Genomic DNA, 17448 nt, shown 5'->3' with positions numbered 1-17448 from the left:
AAGGCTCTACGCAGCGACGAGCCGGGCAGGAAGGATCTCATCTATGATATCAAAGCGAGTGAAAGGAAGGACGGGATGGTGCTGCAGCTGCTCTCGTACTCGTAACTCATTGCCCTTGTGAACCTACCTTCCTCATTGAGAATATCCCTCTAGCGAGTTGGCCCAAGCGCTGGTCGGCCTGACTCTCTAGGACTAGAAGAAAGATAGTAATACATGTCGAGTATTTGACGGTATACAGACTATCGAGTACTCCCTGCCTTCCAGTCTAAGGACGAGGTAAGCAACAATTACTGACCCTCTCACAACACCAGCAAAGCTCAGCACATGCGAGCTGCAAGGTTCCTCGGAGGCTGCGCGGCGGAGTCTCAACACTTGCGCAACCTCTTTCATATGCCACGTACCCACGTCCACCATGTCTGAGTCGTTTCAGTATACTTCCAGCGACTACCGAACGAAGCGACGCATGAGTGGCATTGCGCTCCAGCATGGTCGCTGATGCAGCGCCGCCAGACAATGAAGCTCTGACCGCGGAAGAGCAGGACAGCTTGCGGAGCTGGACTAGGACTCCGCGACCGTATCATCATGAGGCAGAAACTATATGGCAGGGTGCGGACAACAGTGCTGCCGAGGTGTCGCGGCGTGGGAGAGATGGACAGACGTCGAGTATTCAAGACGAAAGCGAACAGCTGAATGATGGAAGCGGCGGGCAGGCAACACCGACATGGAGCGAGAGTGGAACAGAAGCAGACGACGAGAGACCGAGCTTTGTCAAGGCTCTGCCGGCACCACATCTGAGACCTAGGAAGGGGTTGAAGACGGGCGAGCAGAATGAGGATGCGCTTCTCACGCCATCTCAACTGGACGATGAAGGGCGCAGATTATCGCAAGAGTACTTCGGCGACAAAGTACAGGGCAGGCGGAAGTTTGAGCAAGAGGACAAGGATGAGCAGGAGAAGCTATACCGGAGGAGATTGGCTGAATTCGCAAGGAGAAGTTCGGAGGTCGGGCTGACGGTGGTGATCATTGCATGCGTGCTGTGCGGCGACGGAGTGCTCGAGAAGGCTTGCCAGTGGCGGTGGGAGCTGGTGAGCCATGTCTTCATCATCATGGTGTTGATCTTGGCATACCCGGTCAAGCTCTCGATTGTTGACACTCAGTCCGAAGTCCGGAAGTTCTGGCAGCGATTTCGAGTACCAGCGTCCTTCGACCCGGCTACTGTGCTTTACCCGCCACTGCTACCTGTTCTGGTCGCACTTCTAGTCTCTCCTGCACACCCGGCGACCATCATTCCAAACATCGTGCTTGGGCTGGCATCCTTGCCTCAAAGACTCTTCCCTCGATCGAGCAGACTCGGAGGCTTCAACGAACTTCACTGGCTTCTGTCTATCCTTCCAGTCGTTGTCTCAGAGAACACTCTATGGCCCTCGGTGGACTGCCACCGCGAGCCCTACCTCCTTCGGTGCCCGCCATCAGCAGGTCTGACGCCTGAGACGCTGGTGTCACTCTACCCTTTGCATCACGCCTTGCTGGCACCGTTGCAATATCTCACGACCACAAGCTTGCTTATTTCAGAACTCCACCTGCTCTCTGTGGTCTTGATCAACCTCTTGCTCCTCGCACAGTCGCCACAGACAGTCATGCTCAAAGCATGCCTCTGGGTTGGAGGTGTGCCACTGTTCCTCTTTTGTGCGCCGGTTCTGCACTGGAACGTCACGCTCATGAGGGTACCGCGATGGAAACTGAGGCGGCCAGGGCATACAGCTGAAGAGCGCAAGTCGCTAGTGGATTCAGTCTCGGAACTGGTGAACCTGCAGCGAGCGACTGCAGCCTTTACTTCACGCACGGCAGAAGACAGCGATGCTGATGAAGATGAGCCCCCCACCTCAATCAAGCAGTCTACGCCGGCCGCAAAACCGAAGCTGAACATGAGCAACCTCAAGAAGGTCGCCACACTTGATACTCTTGCTCCAAAATCTGCTATTGAACCGGATCCAAAGCCAAATGGATCGCTCTCTACAAAACGACCGAGAAGGAGCACCCTCCCACCACGAGAAGCTCCGCCACTTTCGGCACGGCAGCCGAGCAGTAGTCGACCACGCAAGTCCACGAGCCTCTCCTGGTACTTGCACCTGACGCCAGCCCAGGCCAAGCGCAGGAAGTTGCTGTATATGATGTACATCTACCTTGTAATGGCTGCTGTTATAGCTTTCCTGGTCCGACCATACGTACAGCAGAAAGCACTCGACGGCAAAGAGCCTATCGGATGGGCCATTGGGTACATCATAGGTCAAGTCGCGCCCTTTCGTGACATTCTGGTCTCGCTAGGTTTGAGCGAATGGGTGCCTTTGCCATCTCCAGGCGGAGATTGGCGCGACGTCCATTTTTCGTTTCCACTGGACATACCAGGCATTCGCGCCACGCTCGGAGCAGCCAACGTACGACTTCTCCTAATCGCATACTGGGGCCTCGTCTTACTTGTCGGACTTCTCGCAGTCTTCAGCCTCACCTCACTGGTCGAAGTCGACACCCGCCGTAAGGTCTTCCACGGCGTCATGGTGGCTATGATGTTGCCTGCGACCTTTGTCGACCCTTGCGCATGCGCTCTGGCCCTGACACTTATCCTGGCCGTCTTCCTACTCCTGGAGATCATCCGAGCCGGTCAAGTACAACCGCTCGGAAATGCAATCGGCCGTTTCGTCGCTCCATACGTCGATGGCCGAGACCTGCGTGGCCCAGTTGTCGTGAGCCATCTATTCCTCCTGATCGGCTGCGCAGTCCCAATGTGGTTCTCCCTCGCCTCCATTGACCGTTCTGGCGAGCTCTCATGGGCAGGCTGGGAGCTGAAGCAAGACAGAAGAGAAGTCGCCATGATCGCTGGCGTTGTCTGCGTCGGTATGGGAGATGCAGCTGCCAGTCTTATCGGCAGACGCTACGGCCGGCGGAAGTGGATCTGGGTCGGCGGCAAAAGTTTAGAGGGCAGCGCGGCTTTTGTTGCAGCTGTTACGGTCGGTCTGCTTGCGGCGAAGGCATGGCTTGCGTTTGGCGGCTGGACGGATAATAACGAGTCCGTTGCAGGGCACTTGGGTCAGCTGGGCGCGGTGCAGTGTGTCATTGCCTGGGTGTTCACGCTGGCAAAGGCGGCGTTTTGTGCGTGCGGAGCCAGCTTCATGGAGGCGGTACTTACTGGGGCCAACGACAATGTGGTTGTGCCTGTTGCGCTGTGGCTGCTCGTCAAGGGGGCGAGAGTGTAGGTTTGATGGACAGTAGTAAAGATAATGATCTAATGGCAAGATACGCATTTCCCACGGCCTCCAGCAGGCTCTCCGAAGCAGCGAACAGTCCCGCGCTCATCTAACACACTCGAGGACCACCCAAACTACTCTCGACTCCAGCAACTCCTTCCGATCCTCTGGCTACGTGACCCCTCCGTTCCGCTCACAAGACAGCTAACCCTCGTCCTCCCCAGAAAGACGAGAATACCATCGATCCTTGGACAGCATATCCAGCTCCTCCGGCCGATCAACTGCCCTCCGATGCAAAAAAGGCAAGTACGGATTCGCATCTCCCAGCGTGTTGTGTTGTGCTATGCGTCGGCAAGCGCAGACTTTTGATTTTAGCATGGCAAGCGAAGGCTCGTTCTTCGGATGAAACAGAGCTCGTGAAGTTCAAGTCATGACGAGGCGCGGCGACCACGTTGGCCTTTGATGTTGAGCCACAGCTGCTGCTGGTACCCGCCGCAAAGGATCTAGCAGGCCCTCCCAAAGATACAGAGGTCATCGTGTATCAAGGCTTCGATCCTCGGTGTCCAGGACCGCAGGGGGTTGTTGGACGGTTGAATGAGGCTTCAAACTCCAGCTCAGAGCATCTGACGGAGCACCTGACGGATAACGCGAAGTATTGCAAACACTGCGGTCCAGATACTAATCGACACGATCCGCCTGAGCCGGATCCAAGGCCCGACATGCAGCAGAGGCGAAAAAATCACCAGCTTTGCAGCACGAAGTTCCGCGTTCTCAAGATTGGTCAGAGGCTCCCGAAGACTTAAGACTGCCGGCATATAAGCATCCATTTCCTCGGTCTTTCCCTTCCTATTGGTAAACAATGGCTGACAGGCTTCTTTGAACCGGGCGTGTAAGGGCGCCACAGCCATGAATTTTTCTCGGTCAGCTCTCTATATCGACAGCCGGGTCCGCTGCTTATCGTCGAGTCTCCCTCCACGCTCGATACGATTGATCTCTGCGCCGAGCTGTTTCGCCTTGTAGAACCCTGGAAAGTATCGACCCGAAAGAGGAGAGGGGAGTGAAGATGCCCTCCGCACAGACAGCGTGGTCGAGAATGGTCTCAAGGGAGCGAGATGGGAGCGGCAGACACGCCTCTCAGAAGCGCGTGAGGCTGTCTCCCAGGGAAAAGACATCACTCCAGACGACTCGAGGAGATTGGAAGTTCTTGGCCACTTGAGGAAATGGAGAGTGTCGAATCGCCGCCATTGCTTGTGAGACCGTGCAGTGAAGAGAGGATGAAGGCAGTTGCTCGTGAGACTGTGCAGAGGGTATGGAGTTATGAGACATAGAGGAGTATCTATCCTAACTGCCACAGACTGCCCACGCGAGTGGACCTTGTGTAACTTGAAGCATTCCGATGGCGGGTGGGTTAGGACGCAATGTAGGCCGTGCTCCGAGTACATCAGAACAGCAGGCGTGCTAGATTCTCGGATGTCGACCGTGTATTCAGTTGCTGAGGAGGGGTGAGGAGCAGCTCGAGTACATATATGTGTTGGGGATGTCTGCATGATGGTGTTGGCTGAGGAGGTCGAGATGTTTTACGACTTTTGTCACGACTTCTGTCACGCAGCACCGCGACAATACCTCCCAGGGGGTACCACCAGGACGTTGGTGAATCGCCCAGATCAACGATGAGCGACCTTGCGCTGGATCCGCAGTTGAAGACCTTGAGGACAGACACATTGCAACGTACTGTATCTGGACGTCCCCATCAAGACGCACAGCTGGGACAACGAGCAGATGAAACTCCAGCGTACGACATCCTTCAGGACCATGACCTCGCAGCAGAACGTGCGCAGACATGGACAGGCATCGCTAGATTCGGTTTCAATGCCATGCTTGCTTCGCCCATGTACAGGAACAAGTTACGGCTAAAGCCAGCCAAGATGGAACGCATTGTGTACTTCCTGACGACGCCTGACGCTAAGTCGCAGGAGCGCCATCGAGCGGATGCCCAAGTAAAGCACCAAGCACAGCAGTGGGGGATGCATAATGGACTGTTATATCGGAAGGCAGATCGAGCGCATCAGATCCGACGACATGTTGGTGCTGATGAGGCGTTCGACGTAATCACAGCTGAGCACTTGCTGGCGAACCATCCAGGGCGCGACAAGATGCTGAAATTACTCGAAGTGCGTTACATCGGCTACACCAAAGAGGAGCTCATGTACGTGCTCGATCATTGTCTGGTATGTTCGAAGAAGTACATTCGAGGTGCTGCTGCTCGAAGACGAATCGAAAAATTTGGTGGTTCATGACGACATTTTCAACCTTCAGATTGACACTTCAAGGCACATTGCCCTCCGAACGCCCAAAGGTATTCCGACAGTCAGAAATCACTTCTGATGGACGAAACCAACTACTTGGGCGCTGCAATCTTCTGGCTCTACATCCTGGCCGCGCTCTTCTTCTCCTCCGTGGTGATCTGGACTATCCTCAACATCAAACAAACTGGCCAACGGACATCCCGCAATGGCATCAAGAACAGCAGCGATACCTGGCTCTTCAGCGCACTGGCTGGCCTCAGCTTCGCAACCCTGAGCGCCAACATGCTCAACGTCTTGATTCAGTCATACCGAGCATGGTCCGCGAGGCACAGCACGAATGCAAGCTTGAGTCCGACTCAGATATGGCACTGGTCGATCACCTCGACTCTCTTCCAAGACTTTGGGGAGGCCATTGTGAAAGACAGCGTCCGCTACTTCTGGGCGCAGTCAGCCCTACTAGGGACTCTTTCAATATGCATCTTCATGGGTGTGGAAGGTGGGTCTTCATCACCCTCGTTCTACGACACAGCTGATTGCCTAGGCCGTCAACGTCAGATCCCTCGACTCTGGGCATTCTTTGGCTTAAGCCAGATCCTTCCGATCAGCTTCATGCAGAACCTGTTCTACTTGGCCCTATTGCGTCAGCCGATCAAGCGGACACAAACGCTGGTCCCAATTACCTACCTCCTCGCCGTCGTTGTGTCTTACTGCGCTTGCCTACTTCTCGCTCCAGCAATGATAGGAGGCTCCTGGCTGATCACGATCATTGTGGAGGCCAGGTTTTTCCTGCTAGCGCCTCTCGTTATCTTGCACTCTGCTAAACCCAACAACCCGAATGTTGGGGAGCTCATGGCCGACCGTTCGCAGGCACAGAGCGTTGTCTTGTTTGCCGCGTTGGGCTGTTCAGCATATCAAATATATCGCTTGGTACAGGATGGAGTGACCGGGAAGGATGTTCTTGACGGTCTCTTTGACCATCCAGCTGTAAGCTCAATGGGCTGCGACTTCATCTTGTCGGCCATCAGCTATGGGCTGTGGACATTCAGAGGCGGGCCGTCAGCTCGGACAAAAGTAGCATGATGTTCAAACTCTAGTTCTACTACCTATATCTACTTCCGCATGTTGTGCTCATTGACCTGCCGCGTGAGCTCATCTACATCGCCCCCGATCGCCTCATACCACTTCGGATCGATGTTTTTCAAGTTCAGGTACGGCGAGCAATCCGCATGCTGCGCACCCTTCCTGTTCTCCACCGTCCAGCCCATGCCGAGGTGTGCCCACGGGTTCTTGTTGAAGTACTTGATCTCGAAGTCTTCGTAGCGGGGCGTGGCGATAACCTGTTGATAGTGCATGCTAGAGCCGGGCCACACTGCGTTCACGCGGCCTGTCTCGTTGTTCTGAAGACAACTTAGCTACTGTCGTTCCAGGTGATCGAGGTTACTCACCTTATACCAGCTCCGACAGTCATCCTTCCAAACTGTGTGTTTGATCCACTCTTGGGTGTGTTCATTGAAGCTGTCGGTGATCTCTTGACGTGGTACCCAGCTGCGGACTAGAAGCGAAGCAGAAGCCGTTAGCAAAAGCCTCAAACAAACTGAGCCGAGTTTGAACATACTGTTCTCGTTCTGCATCTTCTTGATGAGCTGGATGGCATAGAGGCCGACATCGTGCAGCGGTCCCATTACAGACCCATTCTCAACCTGAGGGCCATCTGTCAGCTTCTCTGTAATTGAACGCTTTGGAAGACGACGGACGTACCGGCCAGGTCGGTCCCACATAGAGCATCATGTTGGGGAAGTCGGGTACAGCCAGCCCGAGATAGCTCTCTGGGCAGACACTCCATTTGTCTTTCAGATCAACTCCATTCTTGCCCACCACGGGGAAGCGAGGGCGATACGAGACGTCAAAGCCCGTCGCACACACAATGGTATCGCACTTGCGCTCTGTGCCGTCCTCGCCAACAACGCCGTCTTCGGTGCAGCTCACAACGGGTGTGAAATGGACGTCCACGTTCGGTTCCTGGATGGCTACCATGTAGGGATCGCCCGGCGTAACTCGTCTGCACCCAATTTGGAATTTGGGAGTGAAGCCATCCAGGAGGCGTTTATCTTTGATGAACTCGCCCATGCGGGCTCTGAACATCTCCTGGCCCATCTTCTGGGCTTCAGCACTATCATAGAACAGGCCCCAGAGACCGTTGACCTATCCCTCTCGTCAGTGTGTGATATGGCTTGCTCAACGTGAGGGACGCACTTGATCCTCAATGTCCTTCGCATGTGCGACCAGAGAGTGTGGGTCTTTCTTGAATTTGGCCTTATCTTCGTCGGAGTACTCGTGGTTCTGTCCGAAATTGTTTGCTATTTGAACAAACTGCAAAGTTTGATGTTAGTGTCCTCTCCTGCAGAGTACGAGATGGGTTTGCATACCCAGACTGCGGTCCGTACAAAAATGTCGAGATGCTTGGTATGGGGTTGCATGGTCGGCACGGTCTGGATGGAAGAAGCGCCGGAACCGATCACGGCCACGCGGTCGTTCTTCCACTGTTCGGCTTGGTAGTCCTTGTCCCATTTTGCTGTGTGTACGACTCTGCCTTTGAATTTGTCCTGCAAGCCTGGGATGGTTGGCCACTGCTTCTTCGTTAGCCATAGCCAGCAACAGCTTGGTAAAGAGAACGCCAGACACCTTGAAGTTGTTTAAGATGCCCGTTCCCTGATTCAAGAAGTCGCACCAATCCTCAAAATCCCTCGGTTCCTGCCCAGGCCTGGTTTCCCGCAGAGTCACCCTCCACTGACCCTTCTCCTCGTTCCAATAGCAGCCCGTCACAGCGGTGTTGAACGTCATGTATTTTCGCAATTCGAAGGTATTGCAGACCCTGTCGAGGTAGCCCCAGATGTCCGGACTCTGTCAAGTGTTAGCGTTGACCAGACATTGATATACCGTTTGTAGGCTGACCCGGCTGAAAAATCGTGGCCAGTCAGGGTTGAGCGCGAATTGATATGTGTAGGCGTGGCTGGGAATGTCACAAGCGGCCCCTGGGTAACGGTTCTCGAGCCAGGTGCCACCAATGTCGTCGTTCTTCTCGTACACGGCATGTTCGACGTTGGCACACATCTTCTGGATCTGGTAGGCCATCATGATGCTGTTGAATGAGTTGATCATCTTGCTATTAAAGAGAGCTGTCTACAACATACCCAGTAACGCCTCCCCCAATAGTGATGACTTTCATCTTGCGATTGTTGGGATCGTTCCAGGTTACATTCTGATCGACTTCGTACCCAGAAGATCCGGGTTTCGAGTAGTCGAAGCGCTCACCGCCGGCCACGGCATTGAGATCTGGAGCCATGCTTGAGTTGATCAGACAAGGCGATGTCGAACGTAACGAATTTTGATGGTAGTTGGACTCAGGAAGCAACAACAGCAGGAGAAGCTGTAGTCGTGAAGTAGCCCCAAGACGGGCGAAGGATGTTAGCCTCGGTGCAGCTCTTGCAGCTGAAACCGTTCAGCCGCCCCATTCACCAAGGTAAAGTAGATAGAGGCTTTTCGTGGTCTGGTGGAGGCGGGGCTGCGGAGCCCCGCCATTCTGCGCTGCGCAAGCTTTATCCGTACGTCGTATAAAACAAAGGTTCGTGATTCTGCTGGTGCGACCAGATGGTGTTGGCGAATGCGACATGGTGCGCAACAGCCGAACGGTTTGCGTCGAAGCTCTTGGTGGGTGTGCCTTTCGTGGAGCAGCAAGCTTGGACAATCGTTGAAGACCATCGGTGTCACTTTTCAGATAATGTTCTGCTGAAACAGTCGAAGAAGATGCTGGGCATGCGGTACATGATGCTCGCCTCCATCGTTCGTCAGACCAAAACCAACCCACTCGATGTTACACCCTCTAGGCAATGCTTGGACCCGGACCACGTGCAATGGCGGTACTCTCGCAGTGTCTCGGCGAGATCGAGTTTCAGTGTGATCTGGAGTGCTTCCCCAGTGTTGCTCTCTCTTCCCGCCAAAAGTACTATGCCAAACATCAAATGACTCGTCCTCAGGCTCGGACACAGCACCGTCGTCAAGGGGTGGTGGTTGGTGATACGCCTGCCAGGCCTGATGAGCACGTCTCGATAACGCTGCGGCGAGTTCGTTGGAACGGGTCGCTATGAATGCAACGGCGCTGTTCCAGCGCTGAATCCGCATAGCACGTCCAATGCGATCGAGGTGCTGCAGTGCAAGAACCGTCTGTATCCCGAATGAGCCCTCGTCACGGTCTTGCACCGGTTCCATGGTTGCAGGCACCAGCGGTATCTGTCCGGCAACATAAGTCACGGCAGATTTGTTTTCCTCGGATATTGATATTGCTTGAGAGTATGGCCCAATGTTCGCTGGCGCCCAATACGAGCGTGACTGTACATGCAGGCCTTTCCTCGAGTTGACCTTGTCGTTGCGAAAGCTTGTCAGTGCGACCATCACACGCTTACCATCCGGTACAACGTCGGGACAGGCTATTGTTGCTCGTGCTGGAGGGTTCGGATGCACGAAGTATGAGCCGTAAACGGCATTGACAGATGCAAAGTCTGCCATGTCCCTCAGGACGATGCTCGTGTACGCAACATCAGCGAGCTTGTGTCCAGCTTCTTCTAACAAGACGGTCGATTGGTCCATGATGGCGGCCATTTGCCCGGCTGCGTTGGCTCCATCACCCACGATATCTGCCAAAAGGATCAGGCCGGGACTGGCAGAAGGATTGCCATGGTCGTGTACATCGATATCGTGCTGAGTGTTCGCCAGGAAGTCGTCTCCTCGCAGCTCTTGCCATATTGCGTGAAACTGTGGCTCTAGCAGAGGCGGCTGGCGAAGGTTGGTGATGTCTCCCGCGCCGGTCTCGGATTGTACCTCAGCTTTGGCCACACGCACTGAAGCACTTCCTGCTTCGCCTGACACCACCTGAAGATCTGCATCGTCCACCTTAATGCGCCCTTTCCAGAGTGGAAAAGGCCCTGAAAGTGCAAGCGTCTCGTACTCACCACCCTCTCCAAGCACCGCACCATCATCAGCACTTCCGAAACGCTGGACCGCTTTATTAAGACGGCTAATGGTCCTGGTGTCGGCCACATTCTGCCAGAGATTCGACTCATCCAAGCCACCGGACGCGACCTTTATGATTCGAGAGTCCTGTCCAACCTCGGCCATGTCTTTGAGGAGAGAATCTTGCGAATGTGGCAGAAGGTTCGGCCACTGCCAGAGATACGACAATGGTGTCAAGCCCAGCCTGATCGCCACAGACTCCACCCGCGTCCTTTGATAGTCCGACAGTATTGCACCGGTACTCACGGCATTCACTTCCGGATGATGGCTCATGACCTTCCGAAGAAGTGGCAACAGTGCCTCGGCTTCGTCTTCGTCACTGCTCGGTCCATAGCATTTGTCTTGATTCTTGGCCAAGCCAGTGATTGCCTGCCGGTAGAGCGGTAGACCAAGCGCCTTCTTGTAGAGAGGTATCACTGAGTGGCCCACGGTCTGATACATGTAGCTGTCCAGGTCCTCCACAGCGTCTGCTTGTTCGTGGTCTGGCGGATGGAGATTGGCAAGGGCAACAATGCTGTGGCCATGCTTCATGCAGTGAAGTATGGAGAAGAGAGAATCTTTGCCGCCGGATATGAGGCAGACAACCTTGAGTGTAGACATATTTTTGGCTGCGTATGGGAAGAGAAGATTGAGCTTCTTGAAGGTTTGATCATTCAAATACCTACTATACATCAGAAACAACCACAAGGCTGGGTTCAGACGATTCTCTCCTAACCATATATTCCTCCTTTGATATGTTTGGCCCCCAGCGCGCCATCAGGTTTACACGAAAGCGAACGAGACGGGGTGGCTGATTCGGCCAATTGCAATTGGTTTGATCTGTGGTACGAGTGACGCTCTGTCTTCACCACAGGGCAAAGGTGGACAAGCAACTTGGGAAACTTCTGTATCGTACCGCCGCACTGAAGAAGGAAGAAGAAGGGTGCGAGGTCGCGAGATGAAGAAATCTGTACTGCGGCCGGGAGGGCGTTCCCGCCGCCTTTCCTGTTATGGACGGGCTCACTTCTGCGCACTGCTCGCCTTCTCGCGCTCTTGGGACTTCACCTCCCTGTCTTCCTATAAGTACCTTAATCACAGATTTCGAAGCATACATGGTCTCAATCAACACAAACACTATATGGTAAAGACGGCAGCCTCGGCGAATGTACATCGGTGACTGCTGGAACGAACGGCAACGGGCATCGGGTCGTTCATCGAATACTGAGAAGATCTTCAGGTACGAGGAGTGTGACATCTTCAAATTCGACATTTTCCGGAGCAACCAGATGCGGGGAACGTTACCTTGAGACGACACGACGGAGAAATAGCAGTAAGCATAAGTATTGCAGTCTCGTTTTCCTATTCCGAGTCTTATCCTTTGCTCACTACAATCATGGCATGGACGTCGGCACTCCTCCTGCTGCTGAGTGCTTCTGCGGAGTCTCAAGCCATCCACCCTCGCCCACCACGTAAGCCTTCCATTATATCGGTGGACAGCAAAGCTCCTTCAGACGCTGGCATACCTCTCGAGGCCTTCGTGTCATACTCCATTGAGTTCTCGTCCTTTCCTGACTTTGCTGGCAATGCTTCACACCCGAACACCTTCTCCAACAATCTTTTGAACAACCTTGGCAATTTGACTGGCACGAAGCCTTATATTCGAGTGGGCGGCAATACTCAGGATTATGCGTGAGTACACGCGATCGTTGTTGTAAAATGTAAGACTCACGATATATCAGAGTCTTCAACAGCTCCTTGCTCGACCTCGCGACCATAGGGATAGTAGATCCTGCGAAGTCGCCCGACTACCCCACAACGTTGACCTTTGGCCCAAAGTACTTCCAATCGTACCATACATGGCCAGACGTCAAGTTCGTCCACGGCTTCAACCTCGGACGCAACAGCACAGCTGCTCGGAATGCCCTGATTGAGTCGGTATCTTACGCTTGCGAGGCATTGGCTGGGCGGCTCCTGTACTGGGAGCTAGGCAATGAGCCTGACCTTTACTCTACATCATCACAAGGGGCTGTCCGGCCTCCAAATTGGAACGAGCGCTGGTATGTCCACCAGTGGCTCCATTGGACTAGGGCCATTCGCAAGGCGATGGAGAAGTCATGTCCCGGTCTTGCGTCAGAGAAGGAGTACAAGTATGGCTATTACAACCATACCCGCCCAACAAGAACTCTAACACCTATACAGATACTACGCTCCATCGTTCGCCAACACAGACGCCACACTGGATCCACTCATAACGTGGCAGGATGGTATAGACAAGGACAAAGACATTGCAGTCATCACCACTCACAAGTAGGTAGCATCTCTGATAATCGCTCGGCCTTTGCTGACCACCGCTCTTGCAGCTACATCAGCGGAGCAGAAGTGCCCGGCGTGACGCTGCAAGGCACACTGATGAACCATTCCTCGACCGTAGAATCGATCCGCCCTCAACTCAACGAGTCACGACTGCTATCAGCTTTACCGGACCGACTCAACCCTGGCCTGCCCTTCATCATGGGCGAGACGAACTCCTTGTACAATCAAGGCAGGCCCGGCCTCTCAAACACTTTCGGCGCTACCCTCTGGGGCGTCGACTTCAACCTCTGGTGCGCCACCAACAGCATCCAGCGAGTCCACATGCATCAAGGCACCAACTACCGCTATCAAGCCTGGCAGCCGATCGAGACGAACATCACGAGCAAGGGCACCAAAGCGCCGTACTACGGAAGCATCGCCGTAGCAGCCTTCATGGGCGACATCGTCACCGAAGCACCAAGTATCGTGAACCTCCCGCTCGCCGACGAGCAGGAGAGCGCGTACGCTGCCTACGTCGACGGCAAGCTGGACCGAGTTATCGTGATCAATATGATGGAGTACAACGCTACAAAGCCGAACAAGTACATCAACCATTACCCGCGTCCGGTTGAACGATACGAGTTCCAGCTGCCGGAGAGCTGTGCGGGCAAGGCGGATGTGCAGTGGCTTATGGCGAACGGGAGCGACGCGATTACGGGTGTTACTTATGATGGCTACAGCTACAACTATGAGCTGGAGAATGGCATGCCGGTGCGCCTGCAGAACGTGACGAGAGGGCAGACAGTGCCAGTGGCCGAGAACGGAAAGATGTGGGTGGATGTGCCGCGGAGCAGCGCTGCGATTGTTCGGTTGAGGAAGTGAGACTTAAGACTTTCGGATCTGGGAATCATCTCAGCTATCATACAAACTCGTGATCATCTATTACATGTCATATTAGTGCTGTATCGTGCATCCACCCACGCCTGCCAACTTCAAGCTAGCCATGGCGGTATCTTTGGCCTCCCAAAAGTCATGTAGCCACCCAAACTCCAGTTCACATCTGAGCCCTAAAAGTTCTGTGACTGCCCGCCGTTGCTGTACACCGGTCCATTCGTCATGCTACCGTTGGCCTGTGTCATCGCCGCCTCAGGGTCGCGGTTCTTCTTGATGGCTGGGAATCGGCTTTCGGGTCGCCTTGTCTTGGTCGCGGGCAGGAAGTCGATGATGAAGCTCCAGACGAAGAAGATGTAGATCAATGCGATGATCCATTCCAGTACAGCGCTGACGTTGTAGTGCTTTTGGTATTGCGTGACACCGAAGGCGACTGCAAGCGCGAGCTCGACGATGATGAAGGCGAGCTTGAGCCAGAACGAGATTCGGAGGATGCGGTGTTCGCGGAAGTGGATGCCGAGGCGCTGGTATTCCGCGCAGATGAAGACGGCAGCGATGACGTATCCGCCGATGAAGACTCCCAGCATAGCATCGTGGACTGAAGGGTAGTTCTTGGTGTCGAAGATGCTGAGGAGGATCAAACCAGCTGCTCCCGCGACCGCAAAGATGATAGCGCAGATGCTCAAGGCGGCTTCACCCTTGGAGTATGTGGGTGTTAAACGCGCTTTATGTCGTAGCCATCGCTCGGAGATGAAGGCGAGGTCGAAAACCACAACCATTGTCGCGCTGCCGGCGATGAACAGCGGTTTGAGAAACGTCGCGCCCACATCAGAGATGTACGCTATCCGCTGGTTTGCGCCCATTTCGCTATAGTGAGGCGATCCAGCATTGAGCCAGTAGCCCAGCATGCCCGCGAGGGTGCCTGGGAGAAGTTCGTCAGACGTGTTTTTGCTTCGAGCATCACTTCTACCACTCACCTAGCCATACCAACCCGGCGAACGCGGGCAAAAACCAGTAGGAAAAGCCGAACATAGTGGTTGATGGTCAATATGGAGGGGTGGTGTAGCCGGCTTCAGCGACGCGCTACGAAGATTGTTTGCTAGGTCGCGCGAGCAGCCGAAATGAGGGATGGAGTGCAAGTGACAGAAACGCATGAAGAAACAAAAACGATGTCGGAGCGTCTTCCACCTACTTCGCCTCAACGACCAGCAAAGTTGTGACGTCTAGTCGAAGAAGTATCGGCTTACGTCACCGATTAAGTTTTGCTCGGCGCCCGCAGACATCCGAAGCCATGGAGAAAGGAGATTGTTTGGACAGCGCGTCCGCGTGCATAATTAAAGCGTCCGCGGAATGGGAATGAGAGTCGTCTGCGGCGCTGAAGTTTGCTTCTGTAGTGAGTGCGTCCGCGAAAAGGCAGTTTTCGTGAGGTGAGGTGAGGACAACTGCGGGTGGCGTGTGAGCGGGAAGGCGCGATGACGGCACGTGATCTTGGGAGATGCTCGACACGGGAGACATTCAATCGCCCATATTGGCACAGACAGCATCGCCAATCAATAGAGGCTCGGAAACTGTCATGGCTCCCGCTCATCGGAACACTTGAATTTTTGGTTTTTAGAGCAAATCACGTGACGTCCGATATCTCGAATCTGCCAAGAGGCGCTAGCTGAAATCCGACCGCACCGCACCTAGAAGTTCGAGTGAGCAGCTACGACACCACCACCTCACACCATCGAAGGGACGCACGACAAACCACCGTCAACATGCCGAAGGAGGTCAAGCAGAAGAGCGGCATTGCCGCAGGCCTCAACTCTGGTCACGTACGTCCTGCCATATCCAGCATCCCTCCACGAAAGCCCACGAAGTAAATCACACCTTTGAAGAGCCTGCTAACATGGCTGGATGGATACAGAAAGTCACCCCCCGCCAGCCGAAGCCGCGGGTCTCGCGCATGAAAGGACACCTGAGCAAGAGGACCGCATTCGTAAGAGATGTCGTGAGAGAGGTTTCCGGGTATGCTCCCCCGATGAAGAAAAGACGCTGGAGACGAACTTCATACTGATTCTGGTTCTTCTACTACAGCCTCGCACCCTACGAGCGCCGCGTCATCGAACTCCTCCGCAACAGCAAGGACAAGCGTGCGCGCAAGCTCGCGAAGAAGAGGCTCGGGACGTTCGGGCGCGCGAAGAGAAAGGTGGACGAGATGACCAAGGTCATTGCGGAGAGCAGGAGGGCGGGCCACTAAGTGTGGGCTGAAGAGCGTGGTGGATGAAGTGGACGGGCAGCAGCACAATGGCGCATGGAAGGTTGCTTCATGGAAGGAAGGTGGAGCTCGACCAGGCATGAATGAGCCGTAGTGTGCGCTGTCTGCACGACTTCCAATGCTACAACATTGAAACACCCTCCGCGACCTAACAGTACAATGTTTCCCGGCTCTTCCAACGCGCAAAGTTCATCGCGCACTTCGCAGGCGCTCAACTCGTGACACAGACAGGGCAAGATGGGAAGGTACTCAAGGACGTTGAATTTTAGTGCATGCCATGGTGTATCTTGTGCTACTTGTGACAGACCCATCGCGAGCCGCCCACATAAGTCGTCTATGCAGCGTGACCCATGCAGATCATCAATCATGCCCCGTCGACTCAGCACAAGCCATACCCTCAGTCCCCTCCATCTCCCACCTTCTCGATCTTTCCCGATCTCGACTCCCCAGTCTCACCGAACAGCCGTATCCGATCAATCCTCGTCTTCTCGCGGTCTCCATCGCCATCCGCCACGAAGATGACCAGACTTGCAATGTTCTGGAACTTGACAAACCGCAACTCCACCTTGGCCGTGCCCGTCTTCGCGTCCCACTCGCTCGGCTTGATCTCGACCTTTTGCGTCGCAGGCGTGTCCTCCGCCTCGTCGAAGCCCAGCACATTGCTCTTGTTGGTGAAGAGGTGTAGCGACTTCGGCCGCATGGGTGTCTCGTCCTCGCCCTCGCCACCAGAAGGAATTGATGTGATCTGTAGGCTGTGCAGCTTCAGCGTGCTCTGAAAGGGGATGTACAGCATGAGCTGCTCGTCGGTATCGCTCTCGATGTAGTCCTTCTGCGTTCCACCACCCGAAAGTGCTGACGGCTTCCCACCCTCAAACACGCACCGCTTGTCGCCCTTCTCCCCGTCCAAATTCAGAAAGTCCAGTCCCAGCAAATCCACACTGCTCGTCACATCTGCCATTCCTCTCGGAGCCGCAAACGCCGCCCACTGACTCCCACTTGAACTCCCTCCACTACTCCCCTCTCCCGCCTTCGCCGCCTCCTGCGCCAGCTGCTTGACCGCCGCGTCCAGCGCCTTAGGATCCGCGCCCTTTATTCGCTTGGTCTCGCGCCCGCTCTTGAAAATGAGAAACGTCGGCATCGCGCTGATGTTGTAGGTCTGCGCGATCTCCTTCTGCGCGTCGGTGTCGACTTTGGTGAAGGTGACGACATCCTGGCGGGAGAGTTGTTGGGAGAGCTGCTCGTAGATGGGCGCGATGGCTTTGCAGGGCCCGCACCAGTCGGCCCAGAAGTCGGTGACTACGATGCGCGAGCGCTGGAGGACTTCGGTGAAGTGGTGGGGGGAGGTGATGTTGACGGTCTTCGACATGGTGGCGGGGTGGTGTAGTGGGTGATGGAGGGTGTGAAGAGGAAG

At 54.7% G+C, this 17448-nt stretch overlaps 8 protein-coding genes across 8 annotated transcripts; 4 read left to right on the top strand and 4 right to left on the bottom strand.

The window, feature by feature from the left end:
- Positions 1-485: 485 nt before the first annotated feature.
- SEC59 (dolichol kinase) lies at positions 486-3251 on the top strand (the record flags this gene model as incomplete). Its single annotated transcript, XM_064799307.1, has 1 exon — positions 486-3251. The coding sequence occupies one exon, from the start codon at positions 486-488 to the stop codon at positions 3249-3251; it is 2766 nt and encodes a 921-aa protein (XP_064662062.1).
- A 1661-nt stretch (positions 3252-4912) lies between these two features.
- Positions 4913-6628, top strand: LTR77_002047 (uncharacterized protein; the record flags this gene model as incomplete). The annotated part of the gene is made up of 2 exons (XM_064799306.1): positions 4913-5470; positions 5573-6628. The coding sequence occupies 2 exons, from the start codon at positions 4913-4915 to the stop codon at positions 6626-6628; spliced, it is 1614 nt and encodes a 537-aa protein (XP_064662061.1).
- A 29-nt stretch (positions 6629-6657) lies between these two features.
- LTR77_002046 (uncharacterized protein) lies at positions 6658-8891 on the bottom strand (the record flags this gene model as incomplete). Its single annotated transcript, XM_064799305.1, has 9 exons — positions 6658-6945; positions 6994-7100; positions 7164-7248; positions 7307-7750; positions 7802-7918; positions 7975-8175; positions 8231-8449; positions 8501-8687; positions 8740-8891. 9 exons carry the CDS (start codon positions 8889-8891, stop codon positions 6658-6660), a joined length of 1800 nt encoding a protein of 599 aa, XP_064662060.1.
- A 428-nt stretch (positions 8892-9319) lies between these two features.
- On the bottom strand, positions 9320-11215 carry LTR77_002045 (uncharacterized protein; the record flags this gene model as incomplete). Its single annotated transcript, XM_064799304.1, has 1 exon — positions 9320-11215. One exon carries the CDS (start codon positions 11213-11215, stop codon positions 9320-9322), a length of 1896 nt encoding a protein of 631 aa, XP_064662059.1.
- Positions 11216-11987: 772 nt separating this feature from the next.
- LTR77_002044 (uncharacterized protein) lies at positions 11988-13768 on the top strand (the record flags this gene model as incomplete). Its single annotated transcript, XM_064799303.1, has 4 exons — positions 11988-12283; positions 12334-12741; positions 12794-12901; positions 12955-13768. The coding sequence occupies 4 exons, from the start codon at positions 11988-11990 to the stop codon at positions 13766-13768; spliced, it is 1626 nt and encodes a 541-aa protein (XP_064662058.1).
- A 185-nt stretch (positions 13769-13953) lies between these two features.
- LTR77_002043 (uncharacterized protein) lies at positions 13954-14809 on the bottom strand (the record flags this gene model as incomplete). Its single annotated transcript, XM_064799302.1, has 2 exons — positions 13954-14699; positions 14755-14809. 2 exons carry the CDS (start codon positions 14807-14809, stop codon positions 13954-13956), a joined length of 801 nt encoding a protein of 266 aa, XP_064662057.1.
- Positions 14810-15537: 728 nt separating this feature from the next.
- Positions 15538-16019, top strand: rpl36 (ribosomal protein L36; the record flags this gene model as incomplete). Its single annotated transcript, XM_064799301.1, has 3 exons — positions 15538-15594; positions 15687-15787; positions 15857-16019. 3 exons carry the CDS (start codon positions 15538-15540, stop codon positions 16017-16019), a joined length of 321 nt encoding a protein of 106 aa, XP_064662056.1.
- Positions 16020-16329: 310 nt separating this feature from the next.
- Positions 16330-17403, bottom strand: txl1 (Thioredoxin-like protein 1; the record flags this gene model as incomplete). Its single annotated transcript, XM_064799300.1, has 2 exons — positions 16330-16371; positions 16456-17403. The coding sequence occupies 2 exons, from the start codon at positions 17401-17403 to the stop codon at positions 16330-16332; spliced, it is 990 nt and encodes a 329-aa protein (XP_064662055.1).
- Between the last annotated feature and the right edge of the window lie 45 nt (positions 17404-17448).

Source organism: Saxophila tyrrhenica (assembly GCF_035928015.1).
Source record: "Saxophila tyrrhenica strain CCFEE 5935 chromosome Unknown scaffold_3, whole genome shotgun sequence".
Lineage (NCBI taxonomy): Eukaryota > Fungi > Ascomycota > Dothideomycetes > Mycosphaerellales > Extremaceae > Saxophila > Saxophila tyrrhenica.
This window is presented reverse-complemented; position numbering and strand designations above follow the sequence as displayed.